An 18,816-nucleotide genomic window follows, 5' to 3' on the forward strand; every position below is an offset into this window, starting at 1 on the left:
AAACGACCATGAGAGCACCAAGACGTAGGCGGATAGTAAAATACTCTCAAAGTGGTATATGAACGCCAAGAAATGATTCGCAATAAAAAGTATATATGCGCATCATGTACGCTACAATCCGGTACATACAATATCCAAAGAAACTACTAGGTCAACCGTGGCTGTCACATTCACAAAGTAATAATTTAAAAAAAAGCTGGGACGACACAAACTACACAATTGCATCGTGTCACCCCGCACGTATCTACAATACCAGACGTGGTTTCTTGGTTCACATCATGTAGGTTTGGTTTGGTTTGGTGCATATATGTATAGCACAACCCACTACGGGGGATTGGTCATGAATCGGGCAACAGTGGTAGAAAAGAGAACAATACTTAAATAGGATTTTCTTATTTAAGAATGAGATATGAAAGGAATTCTAAACGTTACTATCAATTTTCATGGCATGTTATCATAAAATTTGATGTTAATATTTTTGTTTTCATGTAGGTTTGGTCCACAAACGGCAAATATTCATCCATTTCTTCGTCCGTTGCGTTCCTAATATTGGGGATACTTGTAGCTTCTATAGAAATTTTCGTCAGCGCGTCGACATTGGCCGACTTCATGTGACATCTTTCTGATGTTAAGAGCTTGTTCATGGTAGAAAAGCTTCTTTCAACGGCAGCAATTCCTACGGGAAGAAACAGTATCTTCATTGCAGCTGATGACAAAGCAGGGAAAACATTTTTCTCTCGACCTCGCATTCAAGCAATAGCAGTGCTCGCTGTGAAGCCAGCTCTCCGGGATACCGCCTGTAAGTTCTACTCATTCCCCAGTCTAGTCGTTCGTAGCTTAACGGTAACGAGAGCTATGTGCCACATTGTAAACTTTACGACTAAACAAAGGGGTAGTGCTCGTACTGCACGTATTGTTACGGAAGAATAGGAGAAAAGAAAAGAAGAAGATCGAGAGACACTGGCTGCTTCGTGTTGTTGCTGGTCAGCTATCTTGACCGCACTAACTCTACTTGTGTATATATTGTAAATACATCCAGCCTATACTCCCAACATCCCCGTAACATATTGGTGGAGGTGCTGGGTACCAAGGCTGGAAACGGAGCTCCGCAGTGGACGTCGCATCACCGTCCCCACTATGACTGACGGTGAGCACGCAGGATCAACGTCGTTGCCGCCTTCAACGTCAACGTCACCGTCGCCAGCTACGTCGTCGTCCCCATCGGTTGTGGTTGTACAAGCCAAGGATCCCGAAACTTTCTGTGGGACCGATGGCGCCGACGTTGAAGAGTGGGTGGCGTGCTGGTTGTTCTCGGAATGTGTACTGTGCGTTTAAGTATAGCCGGCCGCCCAACTTCTGTTCTCTTTGCTGTGATCGACAACTGCCCTCACGACGTTATCCTTGGGTTGGACGTTTTATCCAACCATTATGCTCTCATCGACTGCGAAACCGGCGTCATTCAGTCGGAACTGCCTCAACTCGCCGATGCTCCAAGCACCGCGCCAACGCGCCTGTGCTCGCTTCAAGATGTGCGTCTGTCACCCGAGGCAGTCACTTACGTCGCTTTGACCGCACAGCCACAGGTTCCTGACGGTGACTATGTGCTTCGCCCCATCGTCGACGTGCTTTTGAACCGAAACGTTGCTGTTCCGCATACGCTGATCACGTTTACGAATAATGACGTCGTTCTCCCGCTTCTGAACTTCAGCCTGTGCCCTCAAGTGCTTCCGGCCGGCATGTTCTTGGCCAGCATTTCTAGTACGTCCGGATTTGACATTGAGAGTATGGATGCCGAGAGTGGATTATTAGCACCAATTGCAGCTCACAGATCTGGTTCTTTCACGGATTACTTCGCCAAAATGATTGCACCTGACCTCACCTCTGCTCAGGCTAAGGACCTCCGACAGTGACATCTTTGATTTCGGCGATCGCCCTTTCGGCCAAACATCTGTTGTTCACCACCGTATAAACACTGGAGACATGAATCCTATTCGTCGGCGTCCCTATCGTGTATCACATGCTGAACGTAGAGTAATCCAATCAGAAGTGGACAAAATGCTCCGGAAAGGGGTCATCGAGCCATCAGCCAGTCCTTGGGCTTCGCCAGTCGTCCTTGTAAAGAAAAAGGATGGTACCTGGCGTTTTTGCGTCGACTATCGCCATTTAAACAAGATCACGCGAAAAGACGTCTACCCATTACCACGCATCGATGACGCCTTGGACTGCTTACACGGAGCTACATACTTCTCGTCTATTGATCTTCGATCCGGCTACTGGCAGATTTCTGTTGATGAAATGGACCGCGAGAAGACTGCCTTCATAACACCTGATGGTTTATATCAGTTCAAAGTGGTGCCCTTTGGCCTATGCAATGCTCCTGCGACATTTGAACGAATGATGGACTCTCTTCTGCGAGGCTACAAATGGACCACCTGTCTTTGTTATCTTGACGACGTTATTGTTTTTTCTTCCACGTTCAGCAGCCACCTTACGCGACTCGCTGCAATTCTTGCGGTCTTCCGAAAAGCCGGCCTTCAGCTGAACTCAACGAAATGTCAATTCGGGCGCCGTCAGATTACCGTGTTGGGACATCTAGTTAACGCAACCGGTGTGCAACCAGATCCTGACAAAGTTCGCGCCGTTCGCAGTTTCCCTGTGCCTCGTTCTGCTTCTGACGTGCGCTGCTTCGTCGGCCTGTGTTCTTACTTTCGGCGTTTCGTCAGAGAGAGAGAGAGAAGAGACTTTATTTGCACCCGTCAACTAGATGACGGGGTAGAGGCTTCAGCCTAAACCCACACTCATCCTCCCTAACCGTCGACCGGGATCCCTTGGGACGCGGCGGCGGTCAGGGCGAGACCAATGACTTGTCGTTGTGCATTTTCTTCTTCGTTGAGTAGCAAGGACTCCCAGGATTCTCTGCATCTATCTGGCTCATCAAAGTTAGGACAGGTCCAAACCATGTGGACTAAGTCCGCTATACCATTGCAATGCGTACACCGAGGGCTATACACCGAGGGATGCCATTTGCTCAACAGTTGTGGGTTCGGAAATACCCCTGTTTGCAGTTTCCTCCACATAACTTCCTCGCTTTTGGTAAGGTTCTTATCCGCTCTCGGGTAAGTCTTACGCCCCAGCTTATAATGGTTAAGAATTTCTTGAAAAGTGCTCAGATCGTCAGCGGTCTGTAGGGGTTCCTCGCTTGGGGGTGTTGTCGAGACAGCGCTGGAATCCCGGAAAGTGAGACCTCGGGCCAGCGCGTGCGCCTTCTCGTTCCCTCGCAAACCCTGATGAGCCGGTGTCCAGATTAGCGAAACCTGCTCCGCCGGGGGCTGTCCGACGGCTAATATGTGTACAGCTGCGGCGGAAATCCTGCCCGCATCAAAATTTCTGATTGCAGATTTGGAATCACTAACAATAACTCTCACATTCTTTTGAGTCAAAGCCAGCGCAATGGCAACTTCTTCCGCCTCCGTTGCTCCTAAATGTGTGACGCTGCAGCACGAGATAGGGCCTCCGTTTTCGCGTGTAATTACGGCTGCGTATACTTTGCCTTGCTTGTATTCGGCCGCGTCCGTGTATATCACATCCTGCCTGCCTTCCAGCCTTTTCTGCAGCGCCTCAGCTCTGTCCTTTCGCCTGCTCTCGTGATGCACCGGGTGCATATTCTTGGGCAACGGGAGTATTTTCAGCTTGTCCCTGACTCGCGGTGGGACTTTGCCTGTCTGCTTGGAACATGCCTGGGGCTCGAACCCCAGCCGCTCCAGGATCCTTCTACCAGTCTGAGTGCGTAGCAGTCTCTGATATTGTGATACTGTCGCCGCTTCAAGGAGCTCGTCTAGGGTGTTGGACACCCCTAAACTTAAGATTTTGTTCGTTGATGTGTTCGGGGGAAGACCGAGAGCCGTCTTGATCCCCTTCCTAATAATGATCTCGACCTTGTCCTTCTCTGCTTTGGTGAATTTCAGGTAGGGGGCTACGTATACGACCCTGCTAATTACGAACGATTGCACTAACCTTAGGAGGTTCGCTTCCTTCATACCCGCGTGTTTGTTTGCTATTCGCTTGAGTAATCGGCACGTCTGGCTGGTACTCGCTTCCAGTCGTTGGATCGTCTCGGCGTTTTTGCCGTTTGCTTGAATCCGCAAACCCAAGACCCTGATACTGTCGACTGTGCGAATAATGTTACCGTTTACCCTGAGCTCGATGCCGTGCCCCGGGTCCTGTCCCCTTCCCCGTCGCCGCGTCTGTGATGTTAGGAAAAGAACCTCCGACTTCTCCGCCGAGCACCTGAGGCCAATCGGCTCCAGATATTCCTCGATAGCTTTGATTGGCCTCTGAAGCGTCTCTTCGATGTGCCCGTCACTGCCTCTGTTCATCCATAGCGTCAGATCGTCCGCGTATAGCGTATGGTTCAGTCCTTCTATGCTTGCCAGCTTCCCGGGGAGACCCATCATCACGACGTTAAACAAGGTGGGCGACAGAACTGATCCCTGCGGCGTACCCTTGCTTCCCAGTTTAATACCTTCCAATGACTGCCCTCCCAAGCTGATCGTTGCCGTTCTATTCGTAAGAAAATCCTTTACATAATTGTAAGTCTTCGTGCCCACATTGAGAGCTCCGAGACTCTCCAATATGGCCGAATGCTTCACATTATCGAATGCTTTAGAAACATCTAATCCTACGACTACCCTGGTGTCTACTGTTTTGTTGTCTATCACCTGTTCTTTGAGCTGGAGCATGATGTCGCATGCCGATAGATGAGACCTAAAACCAATCATGGTGTCGGGGTACAGTCCCTGATCTTCCAGAAACCTATTCAGCCTGCTCTGAATAACATGTTCCATTAATTTGCCCACGCACGAAGTAAGTGAAATGGGCCTTAGATGTCAAAAACTTCGCCGACGTTGCTCGCCCTTTGACAGATCTTCTCAAGAAGAATACGCCTTTCTCATGGGGCCCGGAGCAGGCTCACGCGTTCGCCGCTCTCATCGGTTTTCTGACCACCCCTCCCATACTTGCCCACTTTGATCCATCTGCACCGACCGAAGTCCACACTGACGCCAGCGGTCACGGCATCGGTGCTGTTCTCGCCCAGCAGCAGAATGGTACCGAGTGCGTGATAGCTTGCGCCAGCCGCCTGCTGTCACCTTCTGAGAGGAATTACTCCATCACCGAGCGTGAATGCTTGGCTTTAGTGTGGGCTGTCGCCAACTTCCGGCCATATTTGTACGGCCGCACGTTTTCGGTCATTACAGACCATCATGCCCTCTGCTGGCTGTCTTCCCTCCGGGACCCGACAGGACGGCTTGGTCGCTGGGCTTTGCGGCTTCAGCAATTTTCTTTTATTGTCATCTACAAGTCTGGACGTCTGCACAAGGACGCTGACTGCCTCTCTCGTCATCCCGTGGATCCTCCTGATCCTGTTGCGCATGATCCGGAGACCTGCGTGTTGGCTTTCACTGACATGTGCGACATGCGCGCTGAACAACATCGCGACGAGTCCTTGCAGGCCATCATCGCCGGAGTGCAATCTGGCAGCACCGACGGCCCGTGCCGCATGTTCGTGCTGCACGACGGCATCCTCTACCGCCGCAATATCAACCCTGAGGGCCCTGAGTTTCTCTTTGTGTTTCCTCGTCATCTACGATCCGTCGTTCTCGAGCAACTTCACGATGTACCAACGGCGGGACACCTCGGAGTTTTGCGCACATACGACCGCGTACGACGCCGGTTCTTCTGGCCGGGACTCTACCGCTCTGTGCGTCGTTATGTCGCAACTTGGGAATTGTGTCAGCGCCGGAAAAAACCTCTCCTGCCACCTGTCGGACGACTCCATCCAATTGAAGTTCCCTGTGAACCTTTCTATCGCGTAGGCCTTGACCTGCTTGGCCCTTTTCCGACGACGACTCGAGGGAATAAGTGGATCGCCGTCGCTACCGATTACGCGACACGCTACGCGATAACCAAGGCGTTGCCGACTAGTTGCGCAACTGGCGTCGCAGATTTTCTCCTCCATGACGTCATCCTCCACCACGGTGCACCTCGACAGTTACTAACCGACAGTATTGTGCATACGAGTACGTTGACTTAAAAATGGAAAAACAAAAAGACCAAACATGAATCTCTATTCACATTCACGCGCAAGCATTTAGCGCGACATCAAGAATTCTCCGCTCCCTGCAGGTCGCAGTGTAGCGCTGTCGTCTGCGCGCTGAACATCAAAATTTGGCCGCAAAATTAAGGCCACGTAGCTTCCACATCCGCAAAGAGTAAATATTTCTTAAAGCAATTACCACAGTGCATGGGTTCAGCGTAATTTTTTTCCAGGATGAGTGCCTGTCTGAAAGAAGGAAAGGGGGGTGGGTTGGTCCGCAATAATTTTTTTTTGGGGAGGAGGGTGTTGAGGGGGGGGGGTGTATAAATCCCTGGGCTTTCTGCGCTGCGGAAGCCGTGCCAAGGCGGCAGGCGTCTGCTACGAGACTGATATTTTGGTTGCTATTAGCCAACATCGAGATAATTTGATATTTGGGATAAGTACCACGTCACCGCAAGGTAATACCGTATTGACTCACCGCAAAGAGAAGGGGCTTGCCGGCTGTGAATACGGGTATTTTGTCTATATCCTACTAGCTAGCTTGGTCCGCGCTTACGCGGTTGTTTGAGTAACGCATTCCGCGCTTACTTCATTTAGTTATGCGTGGAATGAGCAACGGGAACGTGCTGTAGAAGGAAATAAGCTGGAGATCGCGATGATAACCAGGAGAACGTAGCAGGTATGGCTAGCTCATGCTAACGCTTTTACACCCTATCGTTTATTTTCTTTTATTCATGCATTCGATTTGTTTTACAAGACTGCCTCCCGCGTTCTGCTGTTTCTGTATTAAGTCGAAATCTTCAACTGGCTCTTGGGAAGCGGAATATGACCATCGGTGGGGCCCCAGTACCAAAAATAAATACAAACCGCGTAACTCTCGCGTCTCGTTCACTTGGTCTAGATACCAAAGTATAGCGTGGAAAGGCACAAATGTGTGACTAAGATGACTGATGGGTCATGGCATTAGTAACTTGACATACCTGGATTCACGTCGCGATTAACGACAACAATATGACGTGTGGTGAAAACCCGCACGATAAGATCGTGTTGAACGCCAATCTTGATTTCAAAGTGTCGAACTTAAGTACTTGCATTTACGTAATGAAAGAGGCAACTCATCACCAGAACATAAACTTTTCATGTTTTACTGATTGAAGGTAACTATTTTAGGGATATGTAGAATCAATAGCGATATTTTAGTGCATCAAAGAAAGTAATTCTCAAGGCGATTTCCCACTCAATATAATGACGCGCCATGAATGCTTGCTAGTTTACGTAAAAAATCACACGTTAAGCAATAACTATGATATCAATATGAGAAGTTACTTGCTTGTAATTTCAGAAAGTATTCACGGAATATTATAACAAGACTTCTAATATTAAAACAAGAATATTATAACAAGCATGGTGCTATTCCCCGCGAACCCATGCGAATACCGTTTTTTTTTTACGTTCTTTCCTTGCGCGGGCTCATTTAGCGCGTTTCTACGCACGCGCAGTTTCCGCACTACCGTTCCCAAACTCTAGCACCGGAGCTAGTCCACGCTGATGAGTTTGACGCGTTAGTTTTTGCATTCTCTTGCTGCCCAAGCACAAAGACAACGCTTAAAGATGGGTAAGCTCCACGCAGCATCGCACTCTTCAAGTTAAATAGACTCTAAGTGCTTTGCTTGGAAACTGAACGCAAAAAAACTACAGCGCATAGCAGACGACCCTCGCTACTCGCGCGCTTCGCGAGCGCGAAAGGCCCGCGGGTCCGGAGCAGCAGCGGCGGCGCGGCAGTTCACAGAAAAAGGCCCTCGCCGGAGCCGGTGCTTTGGTCGACACTCCCCTATTATTCTAGGTCACTCTACCCCGCGCGCGATTCTCTTATCCACCTCCCGGCGTCTTCCTCCTCCGGCGCTCGCTTCCTTCGCGGCTTCAAACATCCAATCGCCGATTTCACTGGCGGGCCATATACGTTTGGGCGTAATAAATAAATAAATAAATAAATAAATAAATAAATAAATAAAATAGCTTTCCTGGAACCAGTTTTACTATTGTTTCACAGCAGGTGTGGTGACGTCACGACGCAGTAGGCAGTCTCATCAATGCGTCTTTCTTTTTTTGTGTCTGTGTCCTACTTGCGGCAGATAAGTCTTTCAACAACTCAGTTATTTGCATGTAGCCTTTTCATGCAGTCACGTTACCCAGTTTTCTACTAGTACGCTCTGCTATTCTCTCCGCAATTACTGATGACAATCGGATGAAAGTAATACATAAGTTTAGCGATCATGTCTGTTACTCACCTGCGTGCCAATGTAAGCCAACGTTTCCACTTCTTCGTCTGACATGCAAGCCGCTTGTGATCGGCCTTCAGCCACAGGTAACATTACAACGCCATCACCTTCTGCAAAATAAAAAAATAAAAAAATAAAGAGCATTATTAAACAGAGGTGAAAGCTCCGCAAGGAAGTTAGTATAGCATTTAAAGGGAAGACGAGACTTCCATTTGTGGCATCCTGCAAAAATCGAATAATTACTCCTTACGGTGGTGAATACGGGAAGGTGTGCGAGAAAATGACTGGACAGGAAGGAGTGTCCTTCTTTCGGAATAATCCAAACAGATGCTTAATCGAATATACACGTGAATAACTTCAGTTTTTTTGGAGCGCAGTGCCCCCATATGCATCTGTGATATAAATTTCTTGTTTCTTTCTTATATAATATGCCTCCATTAACCGCGTGCCAAGGCAGCTTTGCTATTGTCGAGTATGTGCATATTAGTGAGAGAGTGACTAAACGCCTTTATTAATAACTAAATGATAGAAAGAAGAAAAAGAAACAAAATAAATGAGCTTATGAAGCTGGTTGATTCTTATGTGCTGATAAGAATCAGTCTTCTCTCACATGTGCATGAAAAACAGTGCATAGATAAATAGGCAAAATCTTATTCTTGATAAAGTGCCCAGCGTGCTGCTTCTTACTCAATGACAGCTTCTGCGGTATTGACCTGAGGAAGCACAAGCCAGTCAGCTTATTCGGTGCCGAGGAAACAACTTATGCCTGCCACTTTCTTCAGGTTATGAGCAACTCAGTGCAAGCGAGGGGCAACAAGGAGCCTCTTATCCACTAGCGGTTCGGCTTTCTACTCTCCCTTCAGTTTTTGAAGCAGGGTTTCAGCTATTACAACCATAGAAATTAGTGAGTGACTAAAGGCCGGTATTAAAAACTAAATGAAAAAAATGATATGAATTAGAATACCCGGGTGAAGAAAGCCATATTACCTGATGTCTGCATGCGAATGTTATGTGACGAACGTTATGATGTCTGCGAACGAACGAACGTTACATGATGTCTGCGAACGTTATGTGAACGTGCGAACGTTATGTGAAGACAAGACTTTACTAACACTGCCACAAGCAACATCAAGGCATGAGCTCTCTTGACAAGTTTCATCATCGTCGTCATCAGCCTATATTTATGTCCACTGCAGGACAAAGGCCTCTCCCTGCGATCTCCAATTACCCCTCTCTTGCGCTAGCTGATTTAAACTTCCATGTGCAAATTTCCTGACTTCATCCCCCTACCTAGTTTTCTGCCGACCTCGACTGCGCTTCCCTTTTCTTAGTGCCCATTCTGTAACTATAATGGGTCACCGGTTATCCATCCTACATATTACATGGCCTGCCCAGCTCCATTTCTTTCTGTTATTGACAATCAAAATTTTGGCTCTCCCAGGATACTGATAGAGGGCACCAGGACACCGATAGTGGAGAGCCTAAGAATACTGGGACTCCGCATATCCGAAAACGGCCATAATGGAGAAACCATTACACTACTGGATAATAGTGTTCCCCAAACAATTAGACTAATAAAGCGGATATCCAACAGAAACTACGGCATGAAAGAGCACAATCTTATTGGATTAATAGAAACATTCGTAATCAGCCGCATTGTATATGTGGTGCATTTACTTAAGCTCTACGCTGCGGAGAAAGCTAAGATAAGATGCATCATTAGAAGGGCGTATAAGCAAGCCTTGGGACTTCCAGGAAATACGTCAAACGACAGGTTGCTAGCACTCGCAGTTCACAACACGTTAGACGAACTTATTGAGGCCCAGAGAGTGGCGCCGTATGAAATACTTACGCAGAGTTGGACGGGCAAACACATCTTAGGCGACATCGGAGTATCCTACGAAGCACAGCACGGACTGCGGGGAGACATTCCAAGGAAAATAAGGGAACATCTCTCAATACTCCCAATCCCTAGAAACTATGCACCCGGAGTTTCACGAAGATACAAGCATCGCAAGAGCGAGAGCTCTCCACAAAAGATTCAGTAGTGCTAGGGACGTGGTCTATGTGGACGCGGCGGAGTACACAAATAGACAGACAGAGTATGTCGATAGTTGTCACCAATCAGAGGGTGACTCCAGAGTTAGTGGCACTGTAAAAACAGGAAAGGCTGAGGTGGTGGAGGAGGCTGCCTTAGCACTGGCAATAGCCTCCACGGAGGCCAACATCATAGTCAGCTACTCCAAGACCGCCGTCAAGAATTATGCCAAAGGAAGAATCTCGCCGGAAGCGCTAAGAATTTTAGCCAACTATCGTGAAAATCGAGATGTTTACATTATATGGGCACCCGCACACTCCTCCCTTCCTGGCAACGAAATAGGGCACAACCTGACTCAAGAACTGACGGACCGAGCAGGTGATACGCGAATACTTGGAACGGAGAGAGACCGGATGGCCAGCTTTTACCGAAATAACCAAACACTATAAATTGGGAAGGGCCCGTTTCCCCCCGGCTCACTCCTCGCTAAGTAGACGGCACGCGACAGCATGGCGCTTGTTGCAAACAGAAACATATCCGAACCCGGTGGCCTACCACCGTTACTATCCAGAACTTTACAGCCATAGTTGCAGATTCTGTCAAGAAAGGGTGGACTTACAACATATGGTTTTGGCCTGTCCTGGGACACCCACACAGAATAAAACGCACAAGACCAGAGACCAGTGGGAGACCGCGCTGCTCAGCTCTGCACCGGAAGACCAACTTAAGGCAATCCCGCAGGCCGAAGATGTCGCCAGAGCCCAAGGGCTTGAGGCCGTCATCTAGGTAGAGAGGCCTAGGCCTCACAAATCTGCTGTACAAAAATAAAAGTTTATTCCTCCTCCTCCCTGTTTGCTCTCTGATCCACACCGCTCTCTACCTGTCTCTAAACGTTAGGCCTAACATTTTTTCGTTCCATCGCTTTTTGTGCGGTCCTTAACTTGTTCTCGGCGTTCTTTGTTATTCTCCAAGTTTCTGCCCAATACGTTAGCACCGGCAGAATGTAGTGACTGTACTTTTCATTTCAACGACAGTGATGTGCTTCCAGCCCGAATTTGGCAATGCCTGCCCCATGCACTCCAGCCCAACTTTATTCTTCTGTAAATTTCTTTCTCGTGATCAGGGTCCCCTGTGAGCAATTCACCTAGATAAATGTACTCCTTTACAGACTCTAGAGGCTGATTGGCGATCCTGAATTCTTGTTCACTTGCGAGGCTATTGAACATTATCTTTGTCTTCTGAATATTCATCTTAACCCCAGTGCTACATTTTTTCAGTTAAGGTCCTCAATCATTTGTTTTAATTCGTCCCCGTTGTTTCTGAATAGGACAATGTCATCTGCAAACTGAAGGTTGCTGAGATATTTGCCGTTGATCCGCATTCCTAAGCTTTCCCAGTCTAAGAGCTGGAATACTCCTAAGCATGCAGTGAATAGGATTGGATAGATTGTGTCTCCTTGCCCGAACCCGTTCTTGATAGGTAAGTTTCTACTTTTCTTGTGGAGAACCAACGCAGCTGTGGAATCTTTGTAGATATTTGCCAAGATATTTACGTATGCCTCCTGTACTCATTGATTACGCAGTGCCTCTAAGACTGCTGGTATCTCTATGAATCAAATGCTTTTTAGGGGCGAAGCTCCTTAGGGCGTGGGTCAGTCCTTCCTCCGATGTAGTATGTAGCCACCTGTAGTTTTATGAAGTGTTCACTAGATGGCGTTCCGGTTCCGCTCCCACTTCCGGTTCGGTTCCACTTTGCGCGCGTTCGGTGCGAACGCGGGCAAAACGCCGACGGCGTCGACAACAGTTCTGCGCGTTGCTGGTGCTGCTGCATGTCCAAGTTTATACAGCTGATAAAACTAGCTTGAGTCGACCCCATGGCTGCTTCGCATACTACTCAGGGTTCCCCTACGAGAAGATGGTGTAATTTTCTCTCTCGTTTCCGACGCGCGCTCTCTTTATCTCTCGTCCGTAGCTGTGGCTTACCCGAATGATCCCCCAGTGCTTCGCCCACTCATCATCATTCACTTCTTGGATATGCTGTGATTTTTTTATAATCTATGAAAGCCATATAGAGAGGCTGATTGTACTCCGTAGATTTCTCGATTACCTGATTGATGACATGGATGTGATCCATTGTAGATATCCCTTCCTGATGCCAGCTCGTTCTCTTGGTGGAAGTCAAGTGTTGCCGTGATTCTATTGGAAATTATTTCGGTGAATATTTTATATATTACTGAAAGCAAGCTAATCGACGTATAATTCTTCAGTTCTCTAACGTCTTCCTTTTATGGATTAGTATAATTTTGGTATTCTTCCATTATTTTGTCTGCTCCAGCCGCTTTTCCCCGGGTCATGTCTTGCAAGGCCCTTCTAACTTCTTCGCTAGTTATAGAAGGAGCATCTGTATCCTGTTCATCACTACTTCGAATGAAATTAGCTTCGCTCCTCTGGTCACTATACAGGTCAGTATAGAATTCTTCCGCCGCTTTTACTGCGTCATCGAAATGGCTCATGATATTACACCGCTTATGGTTCAGTGCATACATCTTGCCTTGTCCTATGCTAAGTTTTCCTCTGACTGATTTCATGCTGAGTCAATATTTTACGGCTTCCTGAACATTTCCCACGTTATTATTTCGAATATCCCTTACTTTCTTCTTGTTGATCAGCTTTGACAGTTCATCGTATTCTATCTGATCTCTTTAGTTTGATACTTTCATGCGTTGTCGTTTCTTTATTAGGTCCTTTGTTACTTGGGAGAGGTTACCTAGTGGTTGCCTTGGTGCCTTGCCTCCCATTTCAATTGCTGCTTCTGAGATCAGCCTAGTTGCGGTTTCATTCATTATCTCTATGTTATCTTCATCTTTCTGTTTTAAAGCTGCATATTTGTTTGCGAGCACCAGGCTGAATTGGTCTGCTTTTACCCTTACTGCGTCTAAGTTGCCCTGTTTCTTCATGACATCACTTCACCCTACCTAATACTTCTACACCCTGCACTATGCTGGGATCGGCAGAGAGTATGAAATCTATTTCCTTCTTTGTTTCTCCCTTAGGGCTTTTCCAGGCACACTTCCTATTAGCTCGCTTCTTGAAGAAGGTATTCATTATTCGGAGCCTATTCCTTTCCGCGAATTCGACCAACATCTCTCCTATACTGTTCCTAGAATCCATGCCGTACTTGCCAATTGCTTGCTCACCAGCCTGCTTTTTCCTCACTTTTGCATTGAAGTCGCCCATGACGTTAGTTTAACTCAGTTAGCACCTTTCTCATCGCCAATTCAACATCTTCATAAAACTGTTCTACTTCTTCATCATCGTGAGTGGAGATTGGGGTGTAGGCTTGTACTACCTGTATTATATACCTCCTATTCAGCTTTATTACGACGACTGCTACCCTCTCTATAATGCTGTAGAATTCATCAATGTTGACCACTATGTCCTTATGGACTAGAAATCCTACCCTGAATTCTCTTTTATCTGGAAGACCTCTGTAGCAGAGTACGTGGCCGTTTTTCAGTACTGAATAAGCCTCACCAGTTCTTCTAACCCCACCAAGGCCAGTATTATCGTCGCGGGAAACGGTATACCTGAAAATATATTTACAAAATATATACAGCGAGCTGTAGCACTGCCAAGATGGCGGAAAGACAATCTCTTCAATCGTCGTCTTCTTCACCCAAATGGTCAACGTCATATTTGTCCCATTGCGCGCAGTCTCGTCACATTAACCTCCGGCCGGAAAAGCGCCGACCCGGCGCCTAAGAGGGTGGTGGGCGTGAGGTATGGCTTGAGGCGGGCCACGTGCACGACGTCTGAGGAAGGAGGAGACGTGGCAGAACCGAGCGGGGCTATTTCGTAGGTGACATCTGTCAATTGTCGCAGGACGCGATAGGGGCCAGAGTATCTCGAAAGTAGTTTTTCAGAAACACCAACGCGCCGAGACGGGGACCAGACAAGGACAAGGTCACCCGCACTGAAGCGGGCGTCCCGGTGGTGGGCGTCGTACAACTTCCGCCGTGACAGCGACGCAGAGAGGCGAAGACGGGCAATGTGACGTGCCTTTTCTGCTGTAGCAATGGCGTCACGCGCGTATTGAGTAGGCAGTGTGGCAGGGGTCGAAATCAGTGTGTCAAAAGGGAGCGTTGGTTCTCGTCCGTATAGAAGATAGAAGGGAGAGTAGTCGGCGGTGTCATGGCGTGAGGAGTTACAGGCAAAGGTGACAAAAGGAATCGCAGTGTCCCAGTCATGGTGATCAGACGACACATACATAGAGAGCATATCAGTGATAGTGCGATTCAGACGTTCAGTAAGACCGTTCGTTTTGGTGTGGTACGCAGTCGTAAGTTTGTGTTTGGTGGCACAAGAACGAAGTAAGTCTTCAATCACTTTAGATAAGAAGTCGTGACCCCGGTCGGTGAGAAGCTGACGAGGAGCGCCGTGATATAAAATTACGCCTTGCATCAAGAAGTAGGCAACGTCTGTAGCGCAACTGGTCGGGAGAGGTCTTGTGATAGAGTAACGGGTCGCATAATCCGTAGCAACGGCAATCCATTTATTGCCAGCGGTGGAGAGAGGGAAGCGGCCGAGAAGGTCGAGGCCAACACGAAAAAAATGGCTCGGCGGGTATGTCAATAGGCTGGACGAGCCCAGCTGGAGGAAGAGATGGCCTTTTCTGGCACTGGCATGACGCGCAGGCAGCGACATAACGTTGAACAGAACGGTAGAGACCGGGCCAAAAAAAAGCGCCGCCGTACACGTTCATACGTCCTGGAAACACCAAGGTGGCCGGCTGTTGGGACATCCTGCAGTTGCTCGAGTACGGTCGCCCGAAGGTGTGCGGGAACGACGAGTAGTAGTTCCTGTCCCTCGGGGTCATGTTACGGCGATATAATGTGCCATTTACAATTAGAAACAAGCTGAGTGACCGGTCCGACTAGCCAGACTGTAGGCCGTTGATGAGATCATTTAGAGACGTGTCCCGCCGTTGCTCGTCACCAATGTGGCTGAAAGCGGACAGCGAGAAAAGGCCAGGCGGTGTATCCTCCGTGGTAGCTTCGGGGGCATCAACGGGGTGCCGAGACAAGCAGTCGGCATCCTGGTATAGTCGGCCAGACTTGTGCACCACAGTGTAAGTGAATTCCTGGAGACGTAGAGCCCAGCGACCTAGACGCCCTTGATGCTCGAAATCCAGCACAGAGCGTGGTGGTCAGTGGTAACAGTAAAAGGCCATCCGTATAAGTAGGGGCGAAATTTGCTTACTGCCAAAACAAGAGCGAGGCAGTCACGCTCGGTAAAGGGATAATTGCGCTCGGCAGGGGAAAGAAGCCGGTTGGCATACGCAATAACTCGATCACAACCACGTTGGCATTGGGATAAAACAGCACCAATGCCATAGCCACTCGCGTCTGTGCGTACTTCAGTTGGAGCATTGGGATCAAAGTGGCCGAGAATCGGCGGGATAGTGAGTAGCGTGATAAGGTATGAAAAGGCTGTGGCTTGAGCACAATCCCCACGAAAACGGCGCGTCTTTCCTGAGAATATCTGTTAGTGGACGGGCTATGTCTGGAAATTTTCTCACAAATCGGCGCAAATACCAGGACAAGCCCACAAAGCTGCGAACATCCTTGCCACAAGTTGGTACAGGGAACTCGATGACCGCACGAACCTTGGCGGGGTCGGCACGGACGCCAGTTGAATCGACGAGATTCCCGGTGATAGTAATTTGGCGGCGACCGAAGTGGCATTTCGACGAATTAAGTTGTAGCCCAGCCGCACGAAACACCGACAGGATGGATGAAAGACGTGTGAGGTGCGTGGCAAATGTCGGGGAGAACACGATCACGTCGTCCAGGTATCACAGGCAGATAGACCATTTAAAGCTGTGCAACAGCGTGTCCATCATTCGCTCGAATGTGGCCGGGGCATAGCACAAGCCAAATGGCATAACTTTAAACTGATAGAGGCAGTCAGCTGTAACAAATGCTGTCTTTTCACGGTCCCTTTCGTCCACGGCGATCTGCCAGTAACCAGAGCGCAGGTCGATGGATGAAAAATAGGTCGCGCCGTGAAGGCAATCCAGAGCGTCATCAATTCGTGGAAGAGGATATACATCCTTCTTGGTGATCTTATTGAGATGCCGATAATCAACGCAAAATCGCCAACTGTTGTCTTTCTTTTTAACTAAGACATCAGGGGAAGCCCATGGACTCGCGGACGGCTCAATAATGCCTTTTGAAAGCATCTGGTCAACCTCTTGTTGAATAACTTGGCGCTCGGATGGTGACACGCGATAAGGTCGCCGGTGAATTATGTATGTAATGTAATGTTTGACGAGAGAGGTTTGACCTAGGGAACGGCCGTCAAAGTGGAAGATGTCGGAGTATGTGACGAGCAATGACGGAGGTCGTCTACTTGGGAGGGCAGAAGGTCCGGGGCAATCATCTTTGTGATAGCACTCTGTACCGACGTAGAAGTGGGCGCGTCGGCGGACAAAATTGCTGATGTAGGATCAGGTGACCGTGATGAAGTCTGGAACTTATCTGATGGTGACAGGGTGGCCAAAACTATGCCTTGGGGAAGAACTTGAGGACAGAGTCCGAAGTTCAAGAGGGGCAGGCAAGTCTGGTTGGTCGCAACAGTCACAACACTGTGGGGAAAGGAAATGTTGTGCGACAAAAGACACTGGTAGACGGAGTAACCCCATAGTCACCATCCGGTACACTGGGGCAAGGTACAGCGACAATACAGGTGAGTGCTTGGGGCGGCAAACGAACAAACTCGGCACGAGAGAGCTGGCTCTGGATTGCGTCAGGAGCGTCTAGTGAAGCGGGGAAGTCAAGTTCAACGACAGCGGCCGAGCAGTCAATTACAGCGGAGTGGTCAGTCAAGAAATCGAGTCCGAGAATTACGTCATGAGGGCAGTGCCGAAGAACATGAAACAACACGGAAGTGTGGCGGCCAGCGACGCTCACGCGTGCGGTGCACATTCCAAGCACGGCCGGAGTTCCGCCGTCGGCGACTCGCACAGCGCGGGACTCTGGAGGTGTTAGCACTTTGTGTAAGCGTTCACGAAGATCAGCGCCGATGATACAAATATGTGCACCGGTGTCAATAAGGGCAGTAGCGGGTAGGCCATCCACTTCTACGGCAAGTTGGTTCTCGTGCGTGGGCAAGGTTAAAAGTGGCTTTGCAGGTCGTGGGTCCATTGCAGCATCACCTCCGGGAGCTTCTTTGCTCAGTTTTCCTGGGAAGAGCGGCCAAGGGGTGCGGCGACGAATAGCGGCGGGGCAGAGGGGACCGGGAACGACGATCGTGCGGAGAAGGTGAATGGCTGGAGCTGCGGGTTTGTACAGGAGCGTCTCGGAGCGGTGAGTTGTTACGAGCGGGAAACTGCAGGGGCCGATTGTCGTAGCGGCGAATGTCAAAAAATGAGCGAGGGGAGGAAGGTTGGCGATACCGGCAGTTACGGCAAATATTTCCAACGCCGTGGCAATGAAAACGTATGGGCTTATCGTCCTGGGTTCTCCACTGGGCCGGATCACGATAGCGGCGCAACGTTGCTGTGTTTCTGTAAGGGGGAATAACAGAACTGACACGAGGGTGAGGCAGGGATGCAACAGGCTGGAGTCCTGCGTTAGCCAGCTCTTCCCTCACGACGGCTTGGATTAAAGAGACTGTCGGTCGGGAATCGTCGGAAGGGCGTGCGAAATAGGAAGGTGGCGACGCCACCTCAATTTCACGACGTACGATGCGGACAAGGGTATCGATGGTCGGTTGCTGATTGGGCGGCTGAACGTCCGCGCTCGACGATGTAGCGGCCGTGTTTGGAAGCCGCATGAATTGTTGGGCGATGCGGCGACTCTTCAGTGCTTCAAAACACCGGCATTCCTTGATAATGTCTTCAACGGTCGAGCAGTCCTTAAAGACCAGCAAGTTGAAAGCATCATCAGCAATGCCTTTCAGGACGTGACTTACTTTGTCCGCCTTGGTCATGGTGGCATCAACTCGGCGGCAAAGGGCGATAACGTCAAGGATGTACGACACGTACGACTCCGTGGGAGATTGGGCGCGACAGGAGAGATCTTTCGAAGCGGCGCTCTGGCGGCCAATTGGTTTGCCAAATAGGTCACGAAGCTTCTGCTTACATAGATCCCAGCTGGTCAGCTCCGTTTTGTAAGTGTCAAACAAGACGCGCGCTGTCCCACTGAGGTAGAAACCGAAATTAGCGAGTGTCACTGTCGGGTCCCACCGATTGTTGGTTGCGACGTGCTCGTAATTCCTAATGCAGTCATCAACGTCGACGTTGTCGGTGCCTCAAAAAGACCTTGTGTCGCGGGGTTAGATCAAGATCACTGGCTGGTGTGCCGGTGTTGCGGCTGACGCAATATCCCCAAATGTTGACGTTGA

General features: G+C 49.0%; 1 protein-coding gene across 5 annotated transcripts in view; it reads right to left on the bottom strand.

The window, feature by feature from the left end:
- LOC119449227 (putative phosphoenolpyruvate synthase) overlaps positions 1 to 18,816 on the bottom strand; it is a 614,437-nt gene that overhangs the window by 309,853 nt on the left and 285,768 nt on the right. For all 5 annotated transcript variants that reach the window (XR_007466614.1, XR_007466613.1, XR_007466615.1 and 2 more), the window contains exon 20: positions 8,383 to 8,483. Coding sequence is in view for 2 of the 5 variants with exons in the window: in XM_049666356.1 (XP_049522313.1) it covers positions 8,383 to 8,483 (101 nt within the window). In the remaining 3 variants the exon portion in view is untranslated. The remainder of the gene's footprint in view (positions 1 to 8,382; positions 8,484 to 18,816) is intronic.

Source organism: Dermacentor silvarum, chromosome 4 (assembly GCF_013339745.2).
Source record: "Dermacentor silvarum isolate Dsil-2018 chromosome 4, BIME_Dsil_1.4, whole genome shotgun sequence".
Taxonomy (NCBI): domain Eukaryota; kingdom Metazoa; phylum Arthropoda; class Arachnida; order Ixodida; family Ixodidae; genus Dermacentor; species Dermacentor silvarum.